Source organism: Triturus cristatus, chromosome 3_1 (genome assembly GCF_964204655.1).
Source record: "Triturus cristatus chromosome 3_1, aTriCri1.1, whole genome shotgun sequence".
Classification (NCBI taxonomy): Eukaryota; Metazoa; Chordata; class Amphibia; order Caudata; family Salamandridae; genus Triturus; species Triturus cristatus.
The window spans coordinates 704,926,593-704,947,834 of NC_140583.1; the positions used below are offsets into that span (position 1 = coordinate 704,926,593).

Below are 21,242 nucleotides of genomic sequence, written 5' to 3' on the forward strand. Positions count from 1 at the left end.
ACGCTGCTGGATGGCCCTGCTTCTGGTGCTGATTGAGTCTAGCAGCTGTTGGAGGGTGTCCTGCTTGATGTTTGGAAGCTATTCATCTTCATCATTGAAGAGTGGGACATCCTGTTGTACAGGAGTTAATGTTTCTCCCTCTGCAATGTAAAGGGGAGATACAGTTGTATGTCTGTTTCAAGTATGATAATACATTGGATATTTGTACTAGCAGAGAGCATGACAATGTCCATTCAGAATGTTTAGGAGGAGATGCCTATAACATGCCGGAAAGTTATTCATTGTACATCATCACGGATGTGACGTTATAGTTGTACATTATCATCTCACAGTTTAGAGGGATGCCAAATTTGAGTGATCAATTTCTACACACATGCAGCACTTGTTGTGTCCTCTGTTCAGTAGTGACGGTGATGCAGTTTGAACAACATTGTTGTCAATGTTGATTACCTCAGATTCATGTGCCTGTGCACTGCATTGTGTAAGAGTCACAACTAATCAGTACACCCCTTTTAGAAGGGGTGTATTGGTTGGTGCCACGCCTTGCTGTTGTCAATGCAACATGATTGTTGTTGAGCCATGATTGGGGCTATCCCACTGTTGTGATCTGAGTTGATGTGATGTGCCACATGATATGGACAGGAAGGTATGCTTAATTTGCCATTATACACACAGTGTAGATACTTGTTTATTTAGTTAAGTCATAGGGACTGCTGACATGCTAATGGATGCATGTTGAACTGCAGGTATGGTACAACTGTCGTGTAGTTCCTATATTACCTATACAGAATCTGCACGTTTTGGATAACATAAACTTTAGGATTGGTGGCAGACTGATTCTGTGCACCCCCACCAGATACGTTAGCCTATCTGTATCAGCTAGCTCACAGTGCCATTAGAATCTCCTCTTATCGGGGAGAGAATAGTTTCTGACAACCCTGATCCCCCAGGATCGTGGAAACAATATACTTCCTTTCGCTCAGTCATTCGTTCATACTTAGTTGGTCTCAGAGTTACATAGAATAAACAGACTGGGCGTTTAAATAAGAATTTATTGAACAGTTGTTATTCTAGTGTAGAATAAATGAGCTGCAACAACCATTAGACAGTAGCAGAGATATATGATTATCAGTACTATGAAAGTAAAGGGATGGTACAGTTCTACTATTTTGCAGTAATCATAAATATATACAAGTACATAAAAAATAAGTGATAATAAGTGCATACTCTTATGATGTCTCCCTAACTAGATCTAACTAGCATCTATGTAGGTGTTATGCCTAGAATCCCTCTAGGATCTAGTGCACCCCAATACCTGAGAATTAAAGAATAGAGGACCCCGTCCTAGTCTCGAGTTGGATACCCCGCGAGGGATGTTAGACCACTGGTAGCTGGAGCGTCTGCATGCAGGAACCTCAACATCTGGTCAGTGTGTCAGCCGGGAAGTCACAGTCTCCTCTGTCTCTCTAAGAAAGACATGATGTATATATACCCATAGGTCTCCCCAGGGGTCCTACCTTGCTGTGTTACTGTGTCGGCCTAAAGGATGACGTTGGCCCTGAACTTTATACAGAGATATTATACAGGAGATGTCAGTCCTGCTGTTAGTCCTGCTGTGCTTCCAAGAAGCCTCATGCATAATGTATGAGATTCAAACTAGGGACAAACCCGCGTTCTGAATGCAGTGTTGTATCTAGGTAAAAGGTCAGAGCCTAAGAACCGTTATGGATGTAATGTAGGGGAGAATATAGGTGAAAGGTTGTGATGTTACCTGCGCCTATATTAGGTACCTATATGGAATATAAGACCCACTCCTCTTCCGACTCGATGACATATGTAACCTATAGCGTACTACTAGCCTAACTAGATATAGGTATGCTCAAAGTTCATCTGCAGAGCTTTGCCTAATGTATTGTCCATTAGTAAACATGTTAAAAACTATCAATAAGCCTATCCTGAAAAAAAAGAAAATTACCCCGGTAATTATCCATAGTTCTACCCATGGTGATACCAGGTAAGTCTTTTTAAGAAAGTTCAGAAAGCCTTTAGCTTGCTGCTTGCGTGATTTTTGGGCTGGCGTCGTTTCTGGTTCACTTGGATCCAAAGATAATGTATGAAAGTTTATGAAGTAGCCAGAAGCAGTTCAATCAATTGTTGGAATTGCATCAGGATTTGTTGAAATCATATTTCGCTCTTGTCAAATCTGTATTTGGTCTTATAGCAATTTGTCATTTTGTTAAGTTTGATTTTGATGTTGAACTTCAGGTTCAAGGGGAACGAGTTCCACAGCATTGCTGCATAGTCCTTCATTCCGTACTGGAGGCTCTTTGAACGTGATGAGTCTTTCCGTTTGAACTTCTTGAATTGTAGCGAGAGGAGGGCGTCTGCTACTTTGGAGTCCACGTAGCCTGCTACTTAGTATCAGCCACATAGTGTGGTTTGATTAGGTCGAAAATATGAGGATGCACTGTGAACGCGACTGTTCATGTACATAAGTGAGCATGCCACCACCAATGTCAGCACACATGCACCATTACGCACATGTGTCTGAGTTGTGTGCAAGAATGTGTATGTGCTGTAAGGTCCTCCTTTGTGCACATGTACAAACTTCTATTCAACTCAGACACCCTTGCACAATGGTGCATGTGTACTGACATTGGTGGTGGCATGCTCACCTATGCAACAGTCGCAATCACAGTGCATCCTCATACTGCCATCAAAGAGATGCAGCACCGTGTAGACAATTTGAATATGTGTGGTGTTGGGGCAAGGGGGCCATTTTAGCCCCATGTTGCACCTACAGGCCATGTGCCAGTTCTCTTGTTCATGAGATGCAGCCCTGTGTACACCAAGTGGGAAAGTATGTATTGAGTCTGCATACCATAAACACATGCATAGTCACAACATAGTGACCATGCAGCCTTCTGTCTTGGAACCATGCCTCATCTCCAGGCAATGTGCCCCTTTGCTATTTTATGTTGCCCTTAGGTTGTGTCTGACATTAATCTTTGGCTATATTTTGATTCTGTTTGCTATGGTGATTTCCAAGTCTGTTACCCCACCAATATGTGTTTTGCAATGTATTTATTGTCTAGGGAGATATGTGTTTTTTACCCCTAGAGACAGAAGTATCTGGGACAAAATCTGCAGTCATTGTGGGTGTGCACTGTGAGATATTGAATTGTGCATTAGTGAAATTGAGCCAATCCAGCCCCGTCACCCCACTTCCTTGTTGTTACTCACCCTGTTGCTCATGTTGCTGGTTATGTCAAGCAGTATCCTGTCCCTGGACTCCAACCACCAACTCTTCACAGATGACTGCGGAAACCTGTTCCTCCAACGCATCCAGCTCCTCCTGTGGAGCTGAACTCCCACCTCTGCTCTGCAGTGCTGCCTTGCGATTGGCCACCAGTTTCTCCTTTGTCTTGCGCTTAGCTTCATGCCACCGCTTCTTGCAATCGTTCACTGTCCTCCTCACCTCTCCAACAGCATTCACCTTGGCTGCAATGGACTGCCATATTACTTTTTTTGTTCCCAATGACACAGTGGAGCTGACAAAGAGCTGTTGTTGTTTCTCTGTCACCTCTGGAATCAGGACCTGGTTTTCCTGCTGGCTGAACCTGGTTTTCCTCTTCCCCATGTCCTTCTCCTGGTTCTCTGGCTGGTACTCCTGGCTGTTTGGGGGTATGTTGGCTCCTGCAGTACTAGGTCAAGCTTCCTCGATGGTTCTTCAGTTTTTTTATTGTTTTTTATTATGTTTGTGATACATTGCGGGCGTTTAATGGCCGCTTTTCCCGCCGAATGTGAGGAAAAGTGGCGTCATGCTAATTAGAATGCAGTTTGTGGCCGCTGATTGGCCTTTCGCCACTTTTTTCATGTTAGCTGCAAGATTTTTATCGCCGTAACGCTGTTGTTTATGTCAACATTTTCCGCTGCGATGAGAAACTATTGCCATGTAGTGATGGCTTGTACATACGTCGCTAACATGGCGATCGTTTACGGTAGTATGCGGCGATGAAAAAATTGTCGCTAACTAACGTAGCGATAATTTTCACCAGTCCTTATACATATGCACCTCAGTCCTTTCTACCTCACATTTATTTAGGCCAGGCCACACCTGGAACCGAAGGTCAAGGATTCCGGTTAAATCCACTGCACTGCAGTCGTCTTTTGAAAGCACAGCAGTCGAGGAACAAGACACTCGAACAGACACGGTTGTTGCATTTTCACATTGCTGATGATTTAGTGTGGTACAGGTTTGCTGTTATTATTGTATAGTATGGTAAGTGATATTCTTGTCTCACAATACAACTTCTAAATTGAAGTAGATTTGCCTTTTGTACCACGGTGCTAGTAGATTTTGAGTGGTTATAACCTTTTGCGCTCGTGCTTGTTGATGTTTTTGAATTCACATTAATTTTATAAGCGCATTTTAAGTACATGGATAAACTCTGTTTGCGAAAAGTACACTTACAAAAGTTGTTGAAAGTAATTTTCAATAATAAATCATGTGTTTTCTTTCTAGTTGCTTTTACTTGTTGCAGGAGCAACAGTATTAAATTTATTGATAAATGCGTTATCGATGAGGACGATTCTTGGAGGTTTAGGTAAGGCATTTACTTGCTTGCATGGATGAAAAACAGAAAAATATTACTAGATTAAGCACGTTAAAAGTTAGACATTCAGTCAATTGAAAAGGTGGCAATGCTCTTATTTGGATATCTCAGACCTAATTTTTCTCAATAGAATTTGTTATATAGATTACGTTTCAAAAATTCTATCAGAATCCTACTGTTGTATTGTAATTATACACCCTGTGGCGAGAGGACGAACGTTTTGAACAATTTCTTTGCATCACCAGCATTTACTAAGCGCAAAACTGGCAGTATTTATCATATTCTTCAGTAACATCTATTTAGAGAAGGGCCAGTATGCTTTAACCCAGTCGCATAGTTCAATGAGTTGCCGCTCTGAGATATCCATGCAAGCCGCCAATCACAGGTTTGAATCCCATGGGGGACAACTATGCCATTTATCTTTCTGACATTGCTAAATTGAACTTTGATTAAGCTGGATAATCACAACAACTGTCAGCTGTAATGCATTGCTTAATGGTGGTGTAGCAGAATGCTGCAAACCAGTCACATAGTTCAGTGAGTTGCCGCTCTGAGATATCCATGCAAGCAGCCAGTCACAGGTTTGAATCCCATGGGGGCTGCCTATTACCATACATCTTTCAGAAATTCTAAATTGAACTTGATTAAGCTGGATAATCACATCTATCCTTTGTTATGAATTGCTAAATGGTGGTATAGCAAGCACTAAACAAGAGGAAGAAATAATTTGCAGCCTCAATAGATAGCTGTCAGTCTCTACTGCTATGAAGTGCTGTTGGATATTAAAATAGTACTAGAACTATGACGTTCTTGTGTTTGGCCAGCGGAGGCAAAAACCTGGTGAATGGGGTTCTATGAGTCTTGGGTAAATCTGTAAACCACCCCTATACCCAGTATTATTTTCCACATGTAGAATTAAGTCATCATCCTCATCATCTCAGCCTGCAAGGTTTTATGCAGCTTCTGAAATGCTGAGGAGTTGATAAATCATATGCCGCTAAATGCAGTTGTCTTTACATGATAATTTTATTGAGTGCAAGCATGGCATTGCTGCTGGTGTTCCTTGCAAAGTCAACAGGTCTTGCGTTTAACTGAAAGTGCCTCTTTAGTCACTAGTGGTTGTAGAGTCTTGTGAGTAAGAGATAATGGGACCATTTTGGTTCCAGACAGACTCTGTAGAACAGTGATCTAAGTACTTGAGTGTGTTTATTAGAATTCATGATGTAGAATGTTCAGTTAACAGATACACGCTGTAGAATAAAGACATGTAATACCAGTCTCCAGGTATAGCATTAATATTTATATGCTCCGAGGCTGGGGAGGAAGCTACAACTGGTGACAAGATAGGATATATGTAACCCAAACAAACGACAATGCTCTGAGAGTTTGCTGTGAACCAGCAAACTGCTTGTGCGTGCCACACACGTATGTGGAGTCAAAGTGTCACTCCAGCCAGTACAAAACTTTTGAAGAAGATGAAGCCCTGACAGATACATTTTTGAAATATCAGCCTGGAACCTGCTGATGAGGTCGTGAAAGAGGTACTGCGCCATAATGCAACACAGAGCTATAAGCCATGTGGAATGATTATGCTAAAGGCAGCATCAACCAGGTACAGTGAAACGATAAATGCAGTGACAACCAGGTACAGAGAAGTGTTAAAGGTAGAAATATCCAGGTGCAAGGAAGTGCTAGAAGAGAACTATCCAGATGCAGACGCTAAAGGCAATGGAAACGAGGTACAATGCAGATGATTGTAAATGGTGATGAACACATGCAAGAGACAAAAATAGTACTTACCGTAAAAGAGGAAGAAATTGCTGCACATCCAGTGAGTTGGCCATATCACCCGTGAGTAAGTTATGAGTTAGTACTTCCAGAAGGTACATAATTAGGTGCCCAACCAGCGCTGTCCGAACAGCACATACTTTCAACTTTTGTTTTTGTGTGTGAATATATATATATATATATATGTGTATATATTATCTACTGGCGGTCGCCAGTAGATAGTTATAGTTAGGACCCTCTTACCATAGGAAATCCGCAACATTCTATTTTGAATAACTTTGGCGCCGGTCGACGAATCCTCGCAAAATTTTCAAAATAGATGGGGCGTTGAGCTCCGCTCCTACCCTGAAAGTCTCGGGGGGATTCGTCAAGCGGGGGCTGAGATAAAAGGGGGGTCCCAAAACGCGTTTTTCCCATGCATTTTTCCATAGGACCTTTAGACAGAGCTACAGCCCGAACGGCTGAACAGAATTTAATGAAATTTGGAAGAGAGGTAGTCCTCAGGTCAAGGAAGTGCCTTTTGTAGGTTTGGTGTAAATCTGTTCAGTAGATTCTGAGAAAATAGCCTTTAAATCAATATATATATCTGAGCCAGCTTACGGTGCGCTTACGGTGCGCTTACCGTACGCGTACGGTGACGTGCGCGAGCGCGATTCTGATTGGCCGTTAGATCTTAGTAAACATTCGAATCGGTCGAAACCAGGAAGTGGCGGCCGCCATTTTCTCTCTCGCACTCTGACAGGGGGTTGAAAAACAAAGTGCAAAAACATGTAAAGGGGCTGTTTAGACAGCTCCCAAGCACCTAGCCATGTCGAGGGAGTCCCCAACGATCCCCCAAGTGAAAAAAGGCAATTTTAATTTTTTCGAAAATTTCGCCGATTACGCTTACCGTACGCGTACGGTAATAAATAATAATTAAAAAAAAAAAATATCCACATTCTCTCCACCCCGTGTGCAAATGGTGCCCGAAGGGCACCATTTGGGCATGGCTTATTACAGCAAAACAAAACATATATTTTACCTGTCACAACGATGCTCATCATATGTCCTCCATGTGCGCACGGTGCGCGAAGCGCATCGTGCGTTCATGGCCCATCTAGCGTAACGTGGGCACGCGGTGCGCGAAGCGCACCGCGTGCTCACTGTGCGCGCACGGTGCGCGAAGCGCACAGTGCACGCACGGAACGAACTGCGTTAAGTGGGCGCGCACGCCACAAATGGCGTAAAGTAACTTAGCATTTAAAAAAACGTACAAATTCACTGAAACAACCATAGGTTTCACACACGTTATAGTTAGGAATTAGCATTTAAAAAACCTTGCAAATTCACTGAAAAAACCATAGGTTTCACACATGTTATAGTTAGCTGGACATTTTACTGATAAAAAACCAATGAAATTCCCCCGTTATAGTTACTGTAGGCAACTATAACTCACGCGACCGTAATCCTCTGCTGATGACATATGTGTCTTTATGAAAAAAAAATATTTGTAATATATGTATAGCTAAAATTTAATGGAAGAAGACATGGGCAAATAAGTGTCTAAATACAGTATTAGCATCAGCAGAGGATTGCGGTCGCGTGAGTTATAGTTGCCTACAGTAACTATAACGGGGGAATTTCATTGGTTTTTTATCAGTAAAATGTCCAGCTAACTATAACATGTGTGAAACCTATGGTTTTTTCAGTGAATATATATATATATACATATATATATTCCCTGCAAAACACTAACTTTTTTTAATTGAATATATGCCAATGCTACTGCCAAATTGATATAAGTGAGGTAAATATTATCAAAGTTGCATATAATACTGAGCTATTCAAATGGAGGTCATCAGAAGGAATTTCTTTTTCTAAAAACAGATTCCCCCATACTGCCTTTTCTCTATCCTATACCGAAAATTCACAAACTCGTTTACAAACCTCTGGGCTGTCCAATAAGAACTTGGTGGCCTGTTTGAAACTACTTCCAAGTATATTGATTACTTTCCTCAAGAATAGGTTAAAAATCTTTCATCCTATGTTCAGTGGGGACTTTTTGAAAAAAGTATATGATGTTGACTGGGAAGACGACTACATTTTAATGACTTTAAATGTGTCATCTTTTTACACAAGTATTTCCCATAGTGATGGCATGAGAAGAACAATAAAATATTTTCTGAGATCTCAACCTTTGTATACAGAGATGATTTCAAATATGATCCACTGGTGCATCACAACAATATATTTCTGTTTGGGTCAGATTGGTACCACAAGTTGAGGGGAACGGCCATGGGCACCTGCTTCACCCCAGTTATGCTAATTTGCATTTGGGCTAGTGGGAGGAACAGGTGCTGGCCCAGGAATTTGCCCAAGAGATGACAGATAATGTGATCCTTTGGTCACGTTATATAGATTATTTATTTATCATCTGGTGAGGAACAAAGGGCACAGCAGAGAGATTTGTTGTAAGAATCAATATCATCCATCTGAATTTACACTTCACTTTACACATTAGTATGGAGGAAGTCCATTTTTTGATCTTACGGTATACATTGATCAGAACAAATAACACACTAAAACTTTTCAAAAGCTCACGGCAGGCAATACAGTGCTACACACCCGTTGTTTCCGTCTGAACAAGTTAAAATGCAGTATCACTTATGCAGAGAATCTCAGCATGCAGAGAAATTGCAGAAGCGAGGCACAATTGGTATTAGTCCAACAAGAACTCAGTGATAGATTTGCATCATAAGGCTTCAATCATAAGGCGTTTCAGGGTGCTAAGAGTAAAGGTAACTCAAAAACAAGGGATCAACTGTTATTTGCATATCAAATGAAAGATGCAGATAGTCAGCAAGAGATTTGACTCATTACTGGGTATAGTACTCAACATGCACAAGTAAGACAAATCTTGCAACAACATTGGCACCTATTGTTAAGGTATCCAGTCATAGGTACAAAAATCTACTGTAGGCCCCGGATTGCTTTCTGGAGAGCAAGATCAATGAGAAATGATCTTGTAGTCAGCAGCCCTGAAAAGCAACAGCGAAGGACATGGCTTATAGGCAATGGCTGCTTTAGAAAGTGCCACAAATGCAAGGCTTGTAAACACAGAATCAATACTACACAACTGGCCTTACCTTTCTCATAATAAGGTTTGAAAGATTAAACAATCACTACATTGTAAGAGTGAATTTGTTGTTTATGTGCTGAGATGTGTTTGCTCCAAATTCTATGTTGGTAGTGCTATTTTAAAGGTTTATCAACAAATTTTGCAGCATGTCGGGCAATCAAACACAAGGATCAGGCATACCCTGTAGCCAGGCATTTTGAAGCAGTAAGCCAGAGTAAGATAGACAATTTGAGTTACCTTGTGTTAGACCAAGTGCCGAGCAGAATCAGAGGGGAAACAGAGAAAGTTGCCTCATGCAACTAGAGTCTAAACTCATCCTTAGATTCAACACTAAATTCACAGCATGATTGAATACAGAAGAGGACCTTTACATTCATTTATAATATAGCGAGTAATGATCTATGAAAGGATTTTATGAGTTCGAGCCAATCTGGATAATTTTTAATGTTTCAACTATTTTTTTTATTGGTTAATTATATTTTTTCGGTAGTTGGGTTTTATTGCAATTGAACACTTTTTGGAAGTGAGATCTGATGAGTTCTCTGAAGTTATTGTAGTTAACAGTGTTAACAGCGTTAACAGCAATTGAGTAAGACGGGAACAGTATACAGCAGTGATGATTTTTTAAATTTTGAAGTCACAGCCTTGTGTCAATTTTGTACAATCAAATGTTTGAGAGAACTTGGTTTTATTTTGATCCTCTATTTTTATATATGTATAGGGTATACAACATGCAAATTTGCACTATTGCCCTTTACATTTTATAGAAAAGAGCACTTTCCCGTAAAGTCTTATGTTTGCACATCGGTTAGCTGATATATGTATAAATGAGCCTGTTTGTAATATCAGAAGATTCACGTGGTACGAACATTTGATAGAATTTGCGACTATTTGCACACCTTTTGTGTAATTTCGCAAATTGCTGAAAATTATTTTGCACTATTTGCATTTTTTGCACAATGCAATTTATTTGAAATTGTAAACCATAATAGAGTGGGGGACAATATTTGCTGGGATAATGGCCAGCAGAAAAGGAGTAAGTGCAATAGCGATTTGTGCATAAAATGTTTGACAAATGCATTGTTGAATCCTTTAAAATCTCCAATTCCATTTCCTGCCATTTCACTTTTATTATCACATGTCATTTAATATAGCAGAAATTGCATCTACTAAATTAGGGTATGATATAGAGAGCAACATTGGAATGTCACATATCAATGTTGAAATCACGAGCCCTGTCTCTTTAAAATCAAATGTAAACTGGGTATAAAAAAGTTCAAAATGTTGACTTACTACTGTACTACTACTATAATGAAGACTGCATTGACGGTCAAAATGCTTCACCTGAGACAGAATAAAAGTTCACTGTAAGCGAACCCGAGCATGTGTGTGTGTATATACATATATATATATATATATATATATATATATATATATATTCTAAAACACAGAGGTTGCCCTTGAGGAAACGCCAAAACAGTCGGTAAGTACCTCCATAGTTTATTTCAGGCAGCAGGCACAGCGTACTATCTCCCCCACACGAAAACTGCCAAATACATTTCGGGCTCCTGCCCTTGTTCACTGACTATTCACAAAATTAAAAACCAAAGGAAATGATGGACGGAGTGTTGAACATTGCAAGCACTCACCCCCAGTCAACTGATCTGGGTTTAATCGATCACGGTTCTTTAGCCCACTCTGCCACCCCAGTTCAGACATGGCCATATGCAAATCAGTCTGACCCTGTGCCTCATGGGAACAGTCCAGCCCGAACTGCCAAGCCATGTCTTCCCTGGACCGGAAACAAGCTTCCTAGGACCGGTTTCTGGCATTTCAGCAGTCTTCAGCCAGGCTTGCTTGAATCCAGTGGCAAAGTGAGCAAGGGACTCACGTCTGAGCATACCCTGCCAACTTATGGCGAACAAAGCAAAAACCAAAGGAAATGATGGACGGAGTGTTGAACATTGCAAGCACTCACCCCCAGTCAACTGATCTGGGTTTAATCCATCACGGTTCTTTAGCCCACTCTGCCACCCCAGTTCAGACATGGCCATATGCAAATCAGTCTGACCCTGTTCCTCATGGGAAGAGTCCAGCCCGAACTGCCAAGCCATGTCTTCCCTGGACCGGAAACAAGCTTCCTAGGACCGGTTTCTGGCATTTCAGCAGTCTTCAGCCAGGCTTGCTTGAATCCAGTGGCAAAGTGAGCAAGGGACTCACGTCTGAGCATACCCTGCCAACTTATGGCGAACAAAGCAAAAACCAAAGGAAATGATGGATGGAGTGTTGAACATTGCAAGCACTCACCCCCAGTCAACTGATCTGGGTTTAATCCATCACGGTTCTTTAGCCCACTCTGCCACCCCAGTTCAGACATGGCCATATGCAAATCAGTCTGACCCTGTGCCTCATGGGAACAGTCCAGCCCGAACTGCCAAGTCATGTCTTCCCTGGACCGGAAACAAGCTTCCTAGGACCGGTTTCTGGCATTTCAGCAGTCTTCAGCCAGGCTTGCTTGAATCCAGTGGCAAAGTGAGCAAGGGACTCACGTCTGAGCATACCCTGCCAACTTATGGCGAACAAAGCAAAAACCAAAGGAAATGATGGACGGAGTGTTGAACATTGCAAGCACTCACCCCCAGTCAACTGATCTGGGTTTAATCCATCACGGTTCTTTAGCCCACTCTGCCACCCCAGTTCAGACATGGCCATATGCAAATCAGTCTGACCCTGTGCCTCATGGGAACAGTCCAGCCCGAACTGCCAAGCCATGTCTTCCCTGGACCGGAAACAAGCTTCCTAGGACCGGTTTCTGGCATTTCAGCAGTCTTCAGCCAGGCTTGCTTGAATCCAGTGGCAAAGTGAGCAAGGGACTCACGTCTGAGCATACCCTGCCAACTTATGGCGAACAAAGCAAAAACCAAAGGAAATGATGGACGGAGTGTTGAACATTGCAAGCACTCACCCCCAGTCAACTGATCTGGGTTTAATCCATCACGGTTCTTTAGCCCACTCTGCCACCCCAGTTCAGACATGGCCATATGCAAATCAGTCTGACCCTGTGCCTCATGGGAACAGTCCAGCCCGAACTGCCAAGCCATGTCTTCCCTGGACCGGAAACAAGCTTCCTAGGACCGGTTTCTGGCATTTCAGCAGTCTTCAGCCAGGCTTGCTTGAATCCAGTGGCAAAGTGAGCAAGGGACTCACGTCTGAGCATACCCTGCCAACTTATGGCGAACAAAGCAAAAACCAAAGGAAATGATGGACGGAGTGTTGAACATTGCAAGCACTCACCCCCAGTCAACTGATCTGGGTTTAATCCATCACGGTTCTTTAGCCCACTCTGCCACCCCAGTTCAGACATGGCCATATGCAAATCAGTCTGACCCTGTGCCTCATGGGAACAGTCCAGCCCGAACTGCCAAGCCATGTCTTCCCTGGACCGGAAACAAGCTTCCTAGGACCGGTTTCTGGCATTTCAGCAGTCTTCAGCCAGGCGTGCTTGAATCCAGTGGCAAAGTGAGCAAGGGACTCACGTCTGAGCATACCCTGCCAACTTATGGCGAACAAAGCAAAAACCAAAGGAAATGATGGACGGAGTGTTGAACATTGCAAGCACTCACCCCCAGTCAACTGATCTGGGTTTAATCCATCACGGTTCTTTAGCCCACTCTGCCACCCCAGTGGTATTTAGTTCACACAGCTGCTGATAATTTTGTGAATAGCCAGTGAACAAGGGCAGGAGCCCGAAATGCATTTGGCAGTTTTAGTGTGGGGGAGATAGTACGTTGTGCCTGCTGCCTGAAATAAACTATGGAGGTACTTACCGACTGTGTTGGCGTTTCCTCAAGGGCAACCTCTGTGTTTTAGAATCTAATTGCGGCACGCCTCGTCGCGGAGACGCCCCGCCGCCTCAACAGCGGACCAACGGCACTTGAAGCATTGGGTGCCATGAGGAGTTGGTAAATCCAGTATTTTGGGATTGAACATTAGCAGGTACTGTGATACGTCTCCCCCATAGAACCCACTTGGGGAATGCACTTTGAACATTTCATGAATATCAACAGCACCCACTATGGATTTGTTAATGGACTACCATGCCCAGCAAGCATTGCAGCACAAAGTCCCACTGGGGCGGGTCAAAATGGTATTTAGTTCACACAGCTGCTGATAATTTTGTGAATAGCCAGTGAACAAGGGCAGGAGCCCGAAATGCATTTGGCAGTTTTCGTGTGGGGGAGATAGTACGCTGTGCCTGCTGCCTGAAATAAACTATGGAGGTACTTACCGACTGTGTTGGCGTTTCCTCAAGGGCAACCTCTGTGTTTTAGAATCTAATTGCGGCGCGCCTCGTCGCGGAGACGCCCCGCCGCCTCGACAGCGGACCAACGGCACTTGAAGCATTGGGTGCCATGAGGAGTTGGTAAATCCAGTATTTTGGGATTGAACATTAGCAGGTACTGTGATACGTCTCCCCCATAGAACCCACTTGGGGAATGCACTTTGAACATTTCATGAATATCAACAGCACCCACTATGGATTTGTTAATGGACTACCATGCCCAGCAAGCATTGCAGCACAAAGTCCCACTGGGGCGGGTCAAAATGGTATTTAGTTCACACAGCTGCTGATAATTTTGTGAATAGCCAGTGAACAAGGGCAGGAGCCCGAAATGCATTTGGCAGTTTTCGTGTGGGGGAGATAGTACGCTGTGCCTGCTGCCTGAAATAAACTATGGAGGTACTTACCGACTGTGTTGGCGTTTCCTCAAGGGCAACCTCTGTGTTTTAGAATCTAATTGCGGCGCGCCTCGTCGCGGAGACGCCCCGCCGCCTCGACAGCGGACCAACGGCACTTGAAGCATTGGGTGCCATGAGGAGTTGGTAAATCCAGTATTTTGGGATTGAACATTAGCAGGTACTGTGATACGTCTCCCCCATAGAACCCACTTGGGGAATGCACTTTGAACATTTCATGAATATCAACAGCACCCACTATGGATTTGTTAATGGACTACCATGCCCAGCAAGCATTGCAGCACAAAGTCCCACTGGGGCGGGTCAAAATGGTATTTAGTTCACACAGCTGCTGATAATTTTGTGAATAGCCAGTGAACAAGGGCAGGAGCCCGAAATGCATTTGGCAGTTTTCGTGTGGGGGAGATAGTACGCTGTGCCTGCTTTCTGAAATAAACTATGGAGGTACTTACCGACTGTGTTGGCGTTTCCTCAAGGGCAACCTCTGTGTTTTAGAATCTAATTGCGGCGCGCCTCGTCGCGGAGACGCCCCGCCGCCTCGACAGCGGACCAACGGCACTTGAAGCATTGGGTGCCATGAGGAGTTGGTAAATCCAGTATTTTGGGATTGAACATTAGCAGGTACTGTGATACGTCTCCCCCATAGAACCCACTTGGGGAATGCACTTTGAACATTTCATGAATATCAACAGCACCCACTATGGATTTGTTAATGGACTACCATGCCCAGCAAGCATTGCAGCACAAAGTCCCACTGGGGCGGGTCAAAATGGTATTTAGTTCACACAGCTGCTGATAATTTTGTGAATAGCCAGTGAACAAGGGCAGGAGCCCGAAATGCATTTGGCAGTTTTCGTGTGGGGGAGATAGTTCGCTGTGCCTGCTGCCTGAAATAAACTATGGAGGTACTTACCGACTGTGTTGGCGTTTCCTCAAGGGCAACCTCTGTGTTTTAGAATCTAATTGCGGCGCGCCTCGTCACGGAGACGCCCCGCCGCCACGACAGCGGACCAAAGGCACTTGAAGCATTGGGTGCCATGAGGAGTTGGTAAATCCAGTATTTTGGGATTGAACATTAGCAGGTACTGTGATACGTCTCCCCCATAGAACCCACTTGGGGAATGCACTTTGAACATTTCATGAATATCAACAGCACCCACTATGGATTTGTTAATGGACTACCATGCCCAGCAAGCATTGCAGCACAAAGTCCCACTGGGGCGGGTCAAAATGGTATTTAGTTCACACAGCTGCTGATAATTTTGTGAATAGCCAGTGAACAAGGGCAGGAGCCCGAAATGCATTTGGCAGTTTTCGTGTGGGGGAGATAGTACGCTGTGCCTGCTGCCTGAAATAAACTATGGAGGTACTTACCGACTGTGTTGGCGTTTCCTCAAGGGCAACCTCTGTGTTTTAGAATCTAATTGCGGCGCGCCTCGTCGCGGAGACGCCCCGCCGCCTCGACAGCGGACCAACGGCACTTGAAGCATTGGGTGCCATGAGGAGTTGGTAAATCCAGTATTTTGGGATTGAACATTAGCAGGTACTGTGATACGTCTCCCCCATAGAACCCACTTGGGGAATGCACTTTGAACATTTCATGAATATCAACAGCACCCACTATGGATTTGTTAATGGACTACCATGCCCAGCAAGCATTGCAGCACAAAGTCCCACTGGGGCGGGTCAAAATGGTATTTAGTTCACACAGCTGCTGATAATTTTGTGAATAGCCAGTGAACAAGGGCAGGAGCCCGAAATGCATTTGGCAGTTTTCGTGTGGGGGAGATAGTACGCTGTGCCTGCTGCCTGAAATAAACTATGGAGGTACTCACCGACTGTGTTGGCGTTTCCTCAAGGGCAACCTCTGTGTTTTAGAATCTAACTGCGGCGCGCCTCGTCGCGGAGACGCCCCGCCGCCTCGACAGCGGACCAACGGCACTTGAAGCATTGGGTGCCATGAGGAGTTGGTAAATCCAGTATTTTGGGATTGAACATTAGCAGGTACTGTGATACGTCTCCCCCATAGAACCCACTTGGGGAATGCACTTTGAACATTTCATGAATATCAACAGCACCCACTATGGATTTGTTAATGGACTACCATGCCCAGCAAGCATTGCAGCACAAAGTCCCACTGGGGCGGGTCAAAATGGTATTTAGTTCACACAGCTGCTGATAATTTTGTGAATAGCCAGTGAACAAGGGCAGGAGCCCGAAATGCATTTGGCAGTTTTCGTGTGGGGGAGATAGTACGCTGTGCCTGCTGCCTGAAATAAACTATGGAGGTACTTACCGACTGTGTTGGCGTTTCCTCAAGGGCAACCTCTGTGTTTTAGAATCTAATTGCGGCGCGCCTCGTCGCGGAGACGCCCCGCCGCCTCGACAGCGGACCAACGGCACTTGAAGCATTGGGTGCCATGAGGAGTTGGTAAATCCAGTATTTTGGGATTGAACATTAGCAGGTACTGTGATACGTCTCCCCCATAGAACCCACTTGGGGAATGCACTTTGAACATTTCATGAATATCAACAGCACCCACTATGGATTTGTTAATGGACTACCATGCCCAGCAAGCATTGCAGCACAAAGTCCCACTGGGGCGGGTCAAAATGGTATTTAGTTCACACAGCTGCTGATAATTTTGTGAATAGCCAGTGAACAAGGGCAGGAGCCCGAAATGCATTTGGCAGTTTTCGTGTGGGGGAGATAGTACGCTGTGCCTGCTGCCTGAAATAAACTATGGAGGTACTCACCGACTGTGTTGGCGTTTCCTCAAGGGCAACCTCTGTGTTTTAGAATCTAATTGCGGCGCGCCTCGTCGCGGAGACGCCCCGCCGCCTCGACAGCGGACCAACGGCACTTGAAGCATTGGGTGCCATGAGGAGTTGGTAAATCCAGTATTTTGGGATTGAACATTAGCAGGTACTGTGATACGTCTCCCCCATAGAACCCACTTGGGGAATGCACTTTGAACATTTCATGAATATCAACAGCACCCACTATGGATTTGTTAATGGACTACCATGCCCAGCAAGCATTGCAGCACAAAGTCCCACTGGGGCGGGTCAAAATGGTATTTAGTTCACACAGCTGCTGATAATTTTGTGAATAGCCAGTGAACAAGGGCAGGAGCCCGAAATGCATTTGGCAGTTTTCGTGTGGGGGAGATAGTACGCTGTGCCTGCTGCCTGAAATAAACTATGGAGGTACTTACCGACTGTGTTGGCGTTTCCTCAAGGGCAACCTCTGTGTTTTAGTATATATATATATATATATATATATATATATATATATATATATATATATATATATATATATATTCACTGAAAAAAGCATAGGTTTTTACAGACGTTATAGTTAGAAATTAGCATTTACAAAACCTTTGAGATTCACTGAAAAAATCATAGGTTTCAGGGACGTTATAGGTAGAAATTAGCATTTAAAAAACCTTTGAAATTCACTGAAAAAACCATAGGTTTCATGGACGTTTTAGTTAGTTGGTCATTTCACTCATACAAAAACAGAGAAATTCAAACGTTATAGTTAGTAGAGCTAACTAACTCACGCCCCTGCAATGCACTTCTGATGATGTCACATATTACATAACTCATGACATGGTCAGTGACATCACTGGTGACATCACTGATGACAGGTCAAATGACATTGTTCACAGCCTCACGCAGGACTGGCATACGCCAGGCCAGCCCAATCGGTTTACACATACAGGGAGGGACAGCAACGTTACATGGCCCAGATTTTCATTGTAGTGATCTATTGCTCACAGGTCTAGTTCTCAGTATGCCACAGCCACTCCCTGATGGCTGGTTTACATCCACACCACACTCATCAAGCACAGGCATCACAGGACACGTGACCCTGCCAATAAAAATGACCGGACACACGTGCTCCATGACATTTCCATTTCAGACTTGGTGCACCGGATGCACTGTGGTCGGCACAGGCACACCGCCACGGGACGGTGAATTTCGGTCCACTGAGGTAGGGGCATTGTAAGTGCTGAGTGGGTGTGCAGCCTGCGATGATGCCTCGTCCAGGTGGTCCGGACAGGTCAGGTTTTGTGTGCCCTGCTGGACCGCAGTGTAAGCCTGAGCCATCGACCAGCGGGGGCCTACCGCCACGTGGCATGGCCTCACTGGTCACTGAGTTAGTGGCACCCTAAGGGCTGAGCGGGTGTGCAACCTGCGATGATGGTGGGTGCACTGGTATGTCCTCTGCCATGGCAAAATCAAGACACAGCACCAAATGTAAGACCTGTTGGCCTGCGGAGTTGGGCTACATGATGTGGAGGGTGCCCTGTCCGCAAAAAGGTGAGCAGTGAGGCCTGGGTGCGCAGGAGTGGGCAGACACCTCTGGGCAGCGGAAGTGGATGGGGTGCAGCAGCATGGGTGCACAGTGGCGGGCAGGATCCTCTGGGCAGTGGAAGTGGATGATGTGCAGCAGCCTGGTTGCACAAAAGTGGGACAGCGATTTAGGCGGGCACAGTCGTATATACTCTGCCATTCCTGATTCTGTACTTTGTTTCAGATGTGGAAGCTTGAGGGCTCCACTAGGTCCCGGCACGTGGTTGGAGACACAGCGGTGGCGTGAAGGTGAACTGTGAGGGTTTTGTCCACAGTGTGGGCACTCACTGTCCTTCCTCATCTCTTCCTTTCTCTCCCTCACACTCTTTATCTCTCTCTTCCTCCCTCACACTGTTTCTCTCTTTCTTTCTCTCTTCCTCTTGTCCTCTCTCACTCTTTCTCTCTCTCACTCTTCCTCTGTTACTCTCTTCCTCTTTCTCACATTCTTTCTCTCTCTCTTCCTCTCTCTCTCTGTTTCTCTCTCTCTTCATCTCTCTCACTCTTTCTCCCTTTCTCTCTCTCTTCTTCTCACTCTTTCTTTCTTTTTCTCTCTCTCTTCGTCTTACTCTCACTGTTTCTCTCTTTCTATGTCTTCCTCTCACTCTTACTTTCTTTCTTTTTCTCTCTCTCTTCCTCTCACTCTTTCTTTCTCTCTCTCTCTTCCTCTCTCACACTCTTTCAGTCTCTCTCTCTCTCCTTTGATGGACGCATGACGCACAATCTTATCTTGCTTTTTGTCTAACAGGCTGTGATTCACGGATTGACGTCTCTCCCAACATGGAACTCCGGCCACTCAGTGCCACCAGAGCTGAACGCGTGTGCAACCTGTGATGATGCGTGGCTATCCTGACAATCAACACCCCGTCTGAATTGTGAGCTCTTCTCTCCGACTGTATGCAACGCTTGAGAAGGTTGCTTCGGCACGTGCTGCACCCTCTTGCACACACACCAGTGGTGGAAGTTGAGTAGAGAGGCTTGTTTCCGCAGGAGCGGTTAGTCACCTCTGGGTGGTGGGATTGGATAGTGTGCAGGAGCCTGGGTGCACAAGAGCGGACTGACCCCTCCGGGCACTGGGAGTGGATGGGGCGCAGCAGCCTGGATGCGCAGGAATGGGCAGACACCTCTGGGCGGCAGGAGTCGATGGTGTGCAACAACCTGAGTGCACAGGCCAGACAGACACCTCTGAGCGACGGGGGTAAAGCAGCCTGATTGTGCAGGGGTGAAACAGAGAATTACGCGTGCGCAGTTGTATGGAGTCTGTTTCTATACTATGTTTCAGATGACTAAACTTGAGGGCTGCATTATATCCCGGCACGTGGCTGGAGACACACCGGTGGCAGAAAGGTGAGCTGTGAAGATTTTCTCCACAGTGTCAACACTCCTTCTCCCTCTCCATCTCTTCCTTTCTGTCACTCACACTCTTTCTCTCTTATTCTCTGTCTCTTCCTTTCTCTCTCATTCTTTCTTTCTCTCTCTTCCTCTCTCTCACTCTTTCTCTCTTTCTCTTCCTCTCTCTCACACCGTTTCTCTCTTTCTCTCTGTCTTGTATCTCACTCTTTCTCTCTCTCTCTCACTCTTTCTCTCTTTCTCTGTCTTCCTCTTTCTCTCACTCTTCCATTCTTTCTCTCTCACTTCCTCTCTCTCACTCGTTCTCTCTTTCTCTCTCTTTCTCTCCTTTGCTGGGCGCATGACGCACCATCTTAACTTTCTTTTTTTCTTGCAGGCTGTGATTCACAAATTGTCGAGGGATGACACGCCATACCTGTACCTATTTTTATTTTATTCTGTTGTTTAAATAAAATGTTTTATATGTTAATCCATACATGACTAAGATTCTTATTTGTCCAACCTCACAAGCATCTTCGTGTTAATAATTGTACCACATTATCCAATTTTTTAAGTTCCAGATTCCCTAACGTGACTGTCACATTTGTTTGTGGGGGGTGGGGGTGAGGGGGGATGGCGGCCAAGGAGCTGCTGCTGGGGGGTGTCGGAGCAGTGTTGGGTGTCCGACCTGCATGATCGTTGGCTCCATTGCATCTGTTCTCAGAGACTTGCGAGCCGGCCGGCTGGCTCGTAGCTAAAGAGCTGCGAGCCGACTGGCTGGCTCATAGAGGGAGAGCCGCGGCCCATCAGTTTGCAGAGGGAGAGCTGCGGGCCAGCTCGCAGAGGAACAGCTGTGGGCCGACAGGTATAGGGAAAGGTGCAGGCAGTCTGCTTCCAAGGGGATAGCTGAGGAACAGTGATGTGTGGAGGGGGAGCATGAAGGGGGTATCTCGCAGACGGAGACCTGCGGTATATTTCCAGTCTTGGCTTCACAGATACAACTGCGGGCCCGAGAAGTCACACCCGAAGAGCTGCGAGCCGACCGGTGGTTCACAGAGGGAGACTTGCGGGCCAAAGAAGGTTGTTGGGGGTATGCTGGTGATGTGGTAAGAGGCAGTGTGAAAGGGGTAACTCGCACAGACAGAGCTCCGGTATGTTTTCAGAGTTGCCTCGGACAGATGCGAGCTGACGGACTGAATCACAAAATGGCTTTTCAATGCTCATATAGTGTGACTTATCAACAGATCGCACCCAGGCTCACTGAGGGACAG

General features: G+C 45.0%; 1 protein-coding gene across 1 annotated transcript in view; it reads left to right on the forward strand.

The window, feature by feature from the left end:
* LOC146860824 (sperm-specific sodium:proton exchanger-like) overlaps window positions 1-21,242 on the forward strand; it is a 4,630,975-nt gene that overhangs the window by 1,407,647 nt on the left and 3,202,086 nt on the right. Inside the window, exon 7 of the mRNA XM_085646174.1 lies at window positions 4,526-4,607. Coding sequence (XP_085502300.1) covers window positions 4,526-4,607 — 82 coding nt within the window. The remainder of the gene's footprint in view (window positions 1-4,525; window positions 4,608-21,242) is intronic.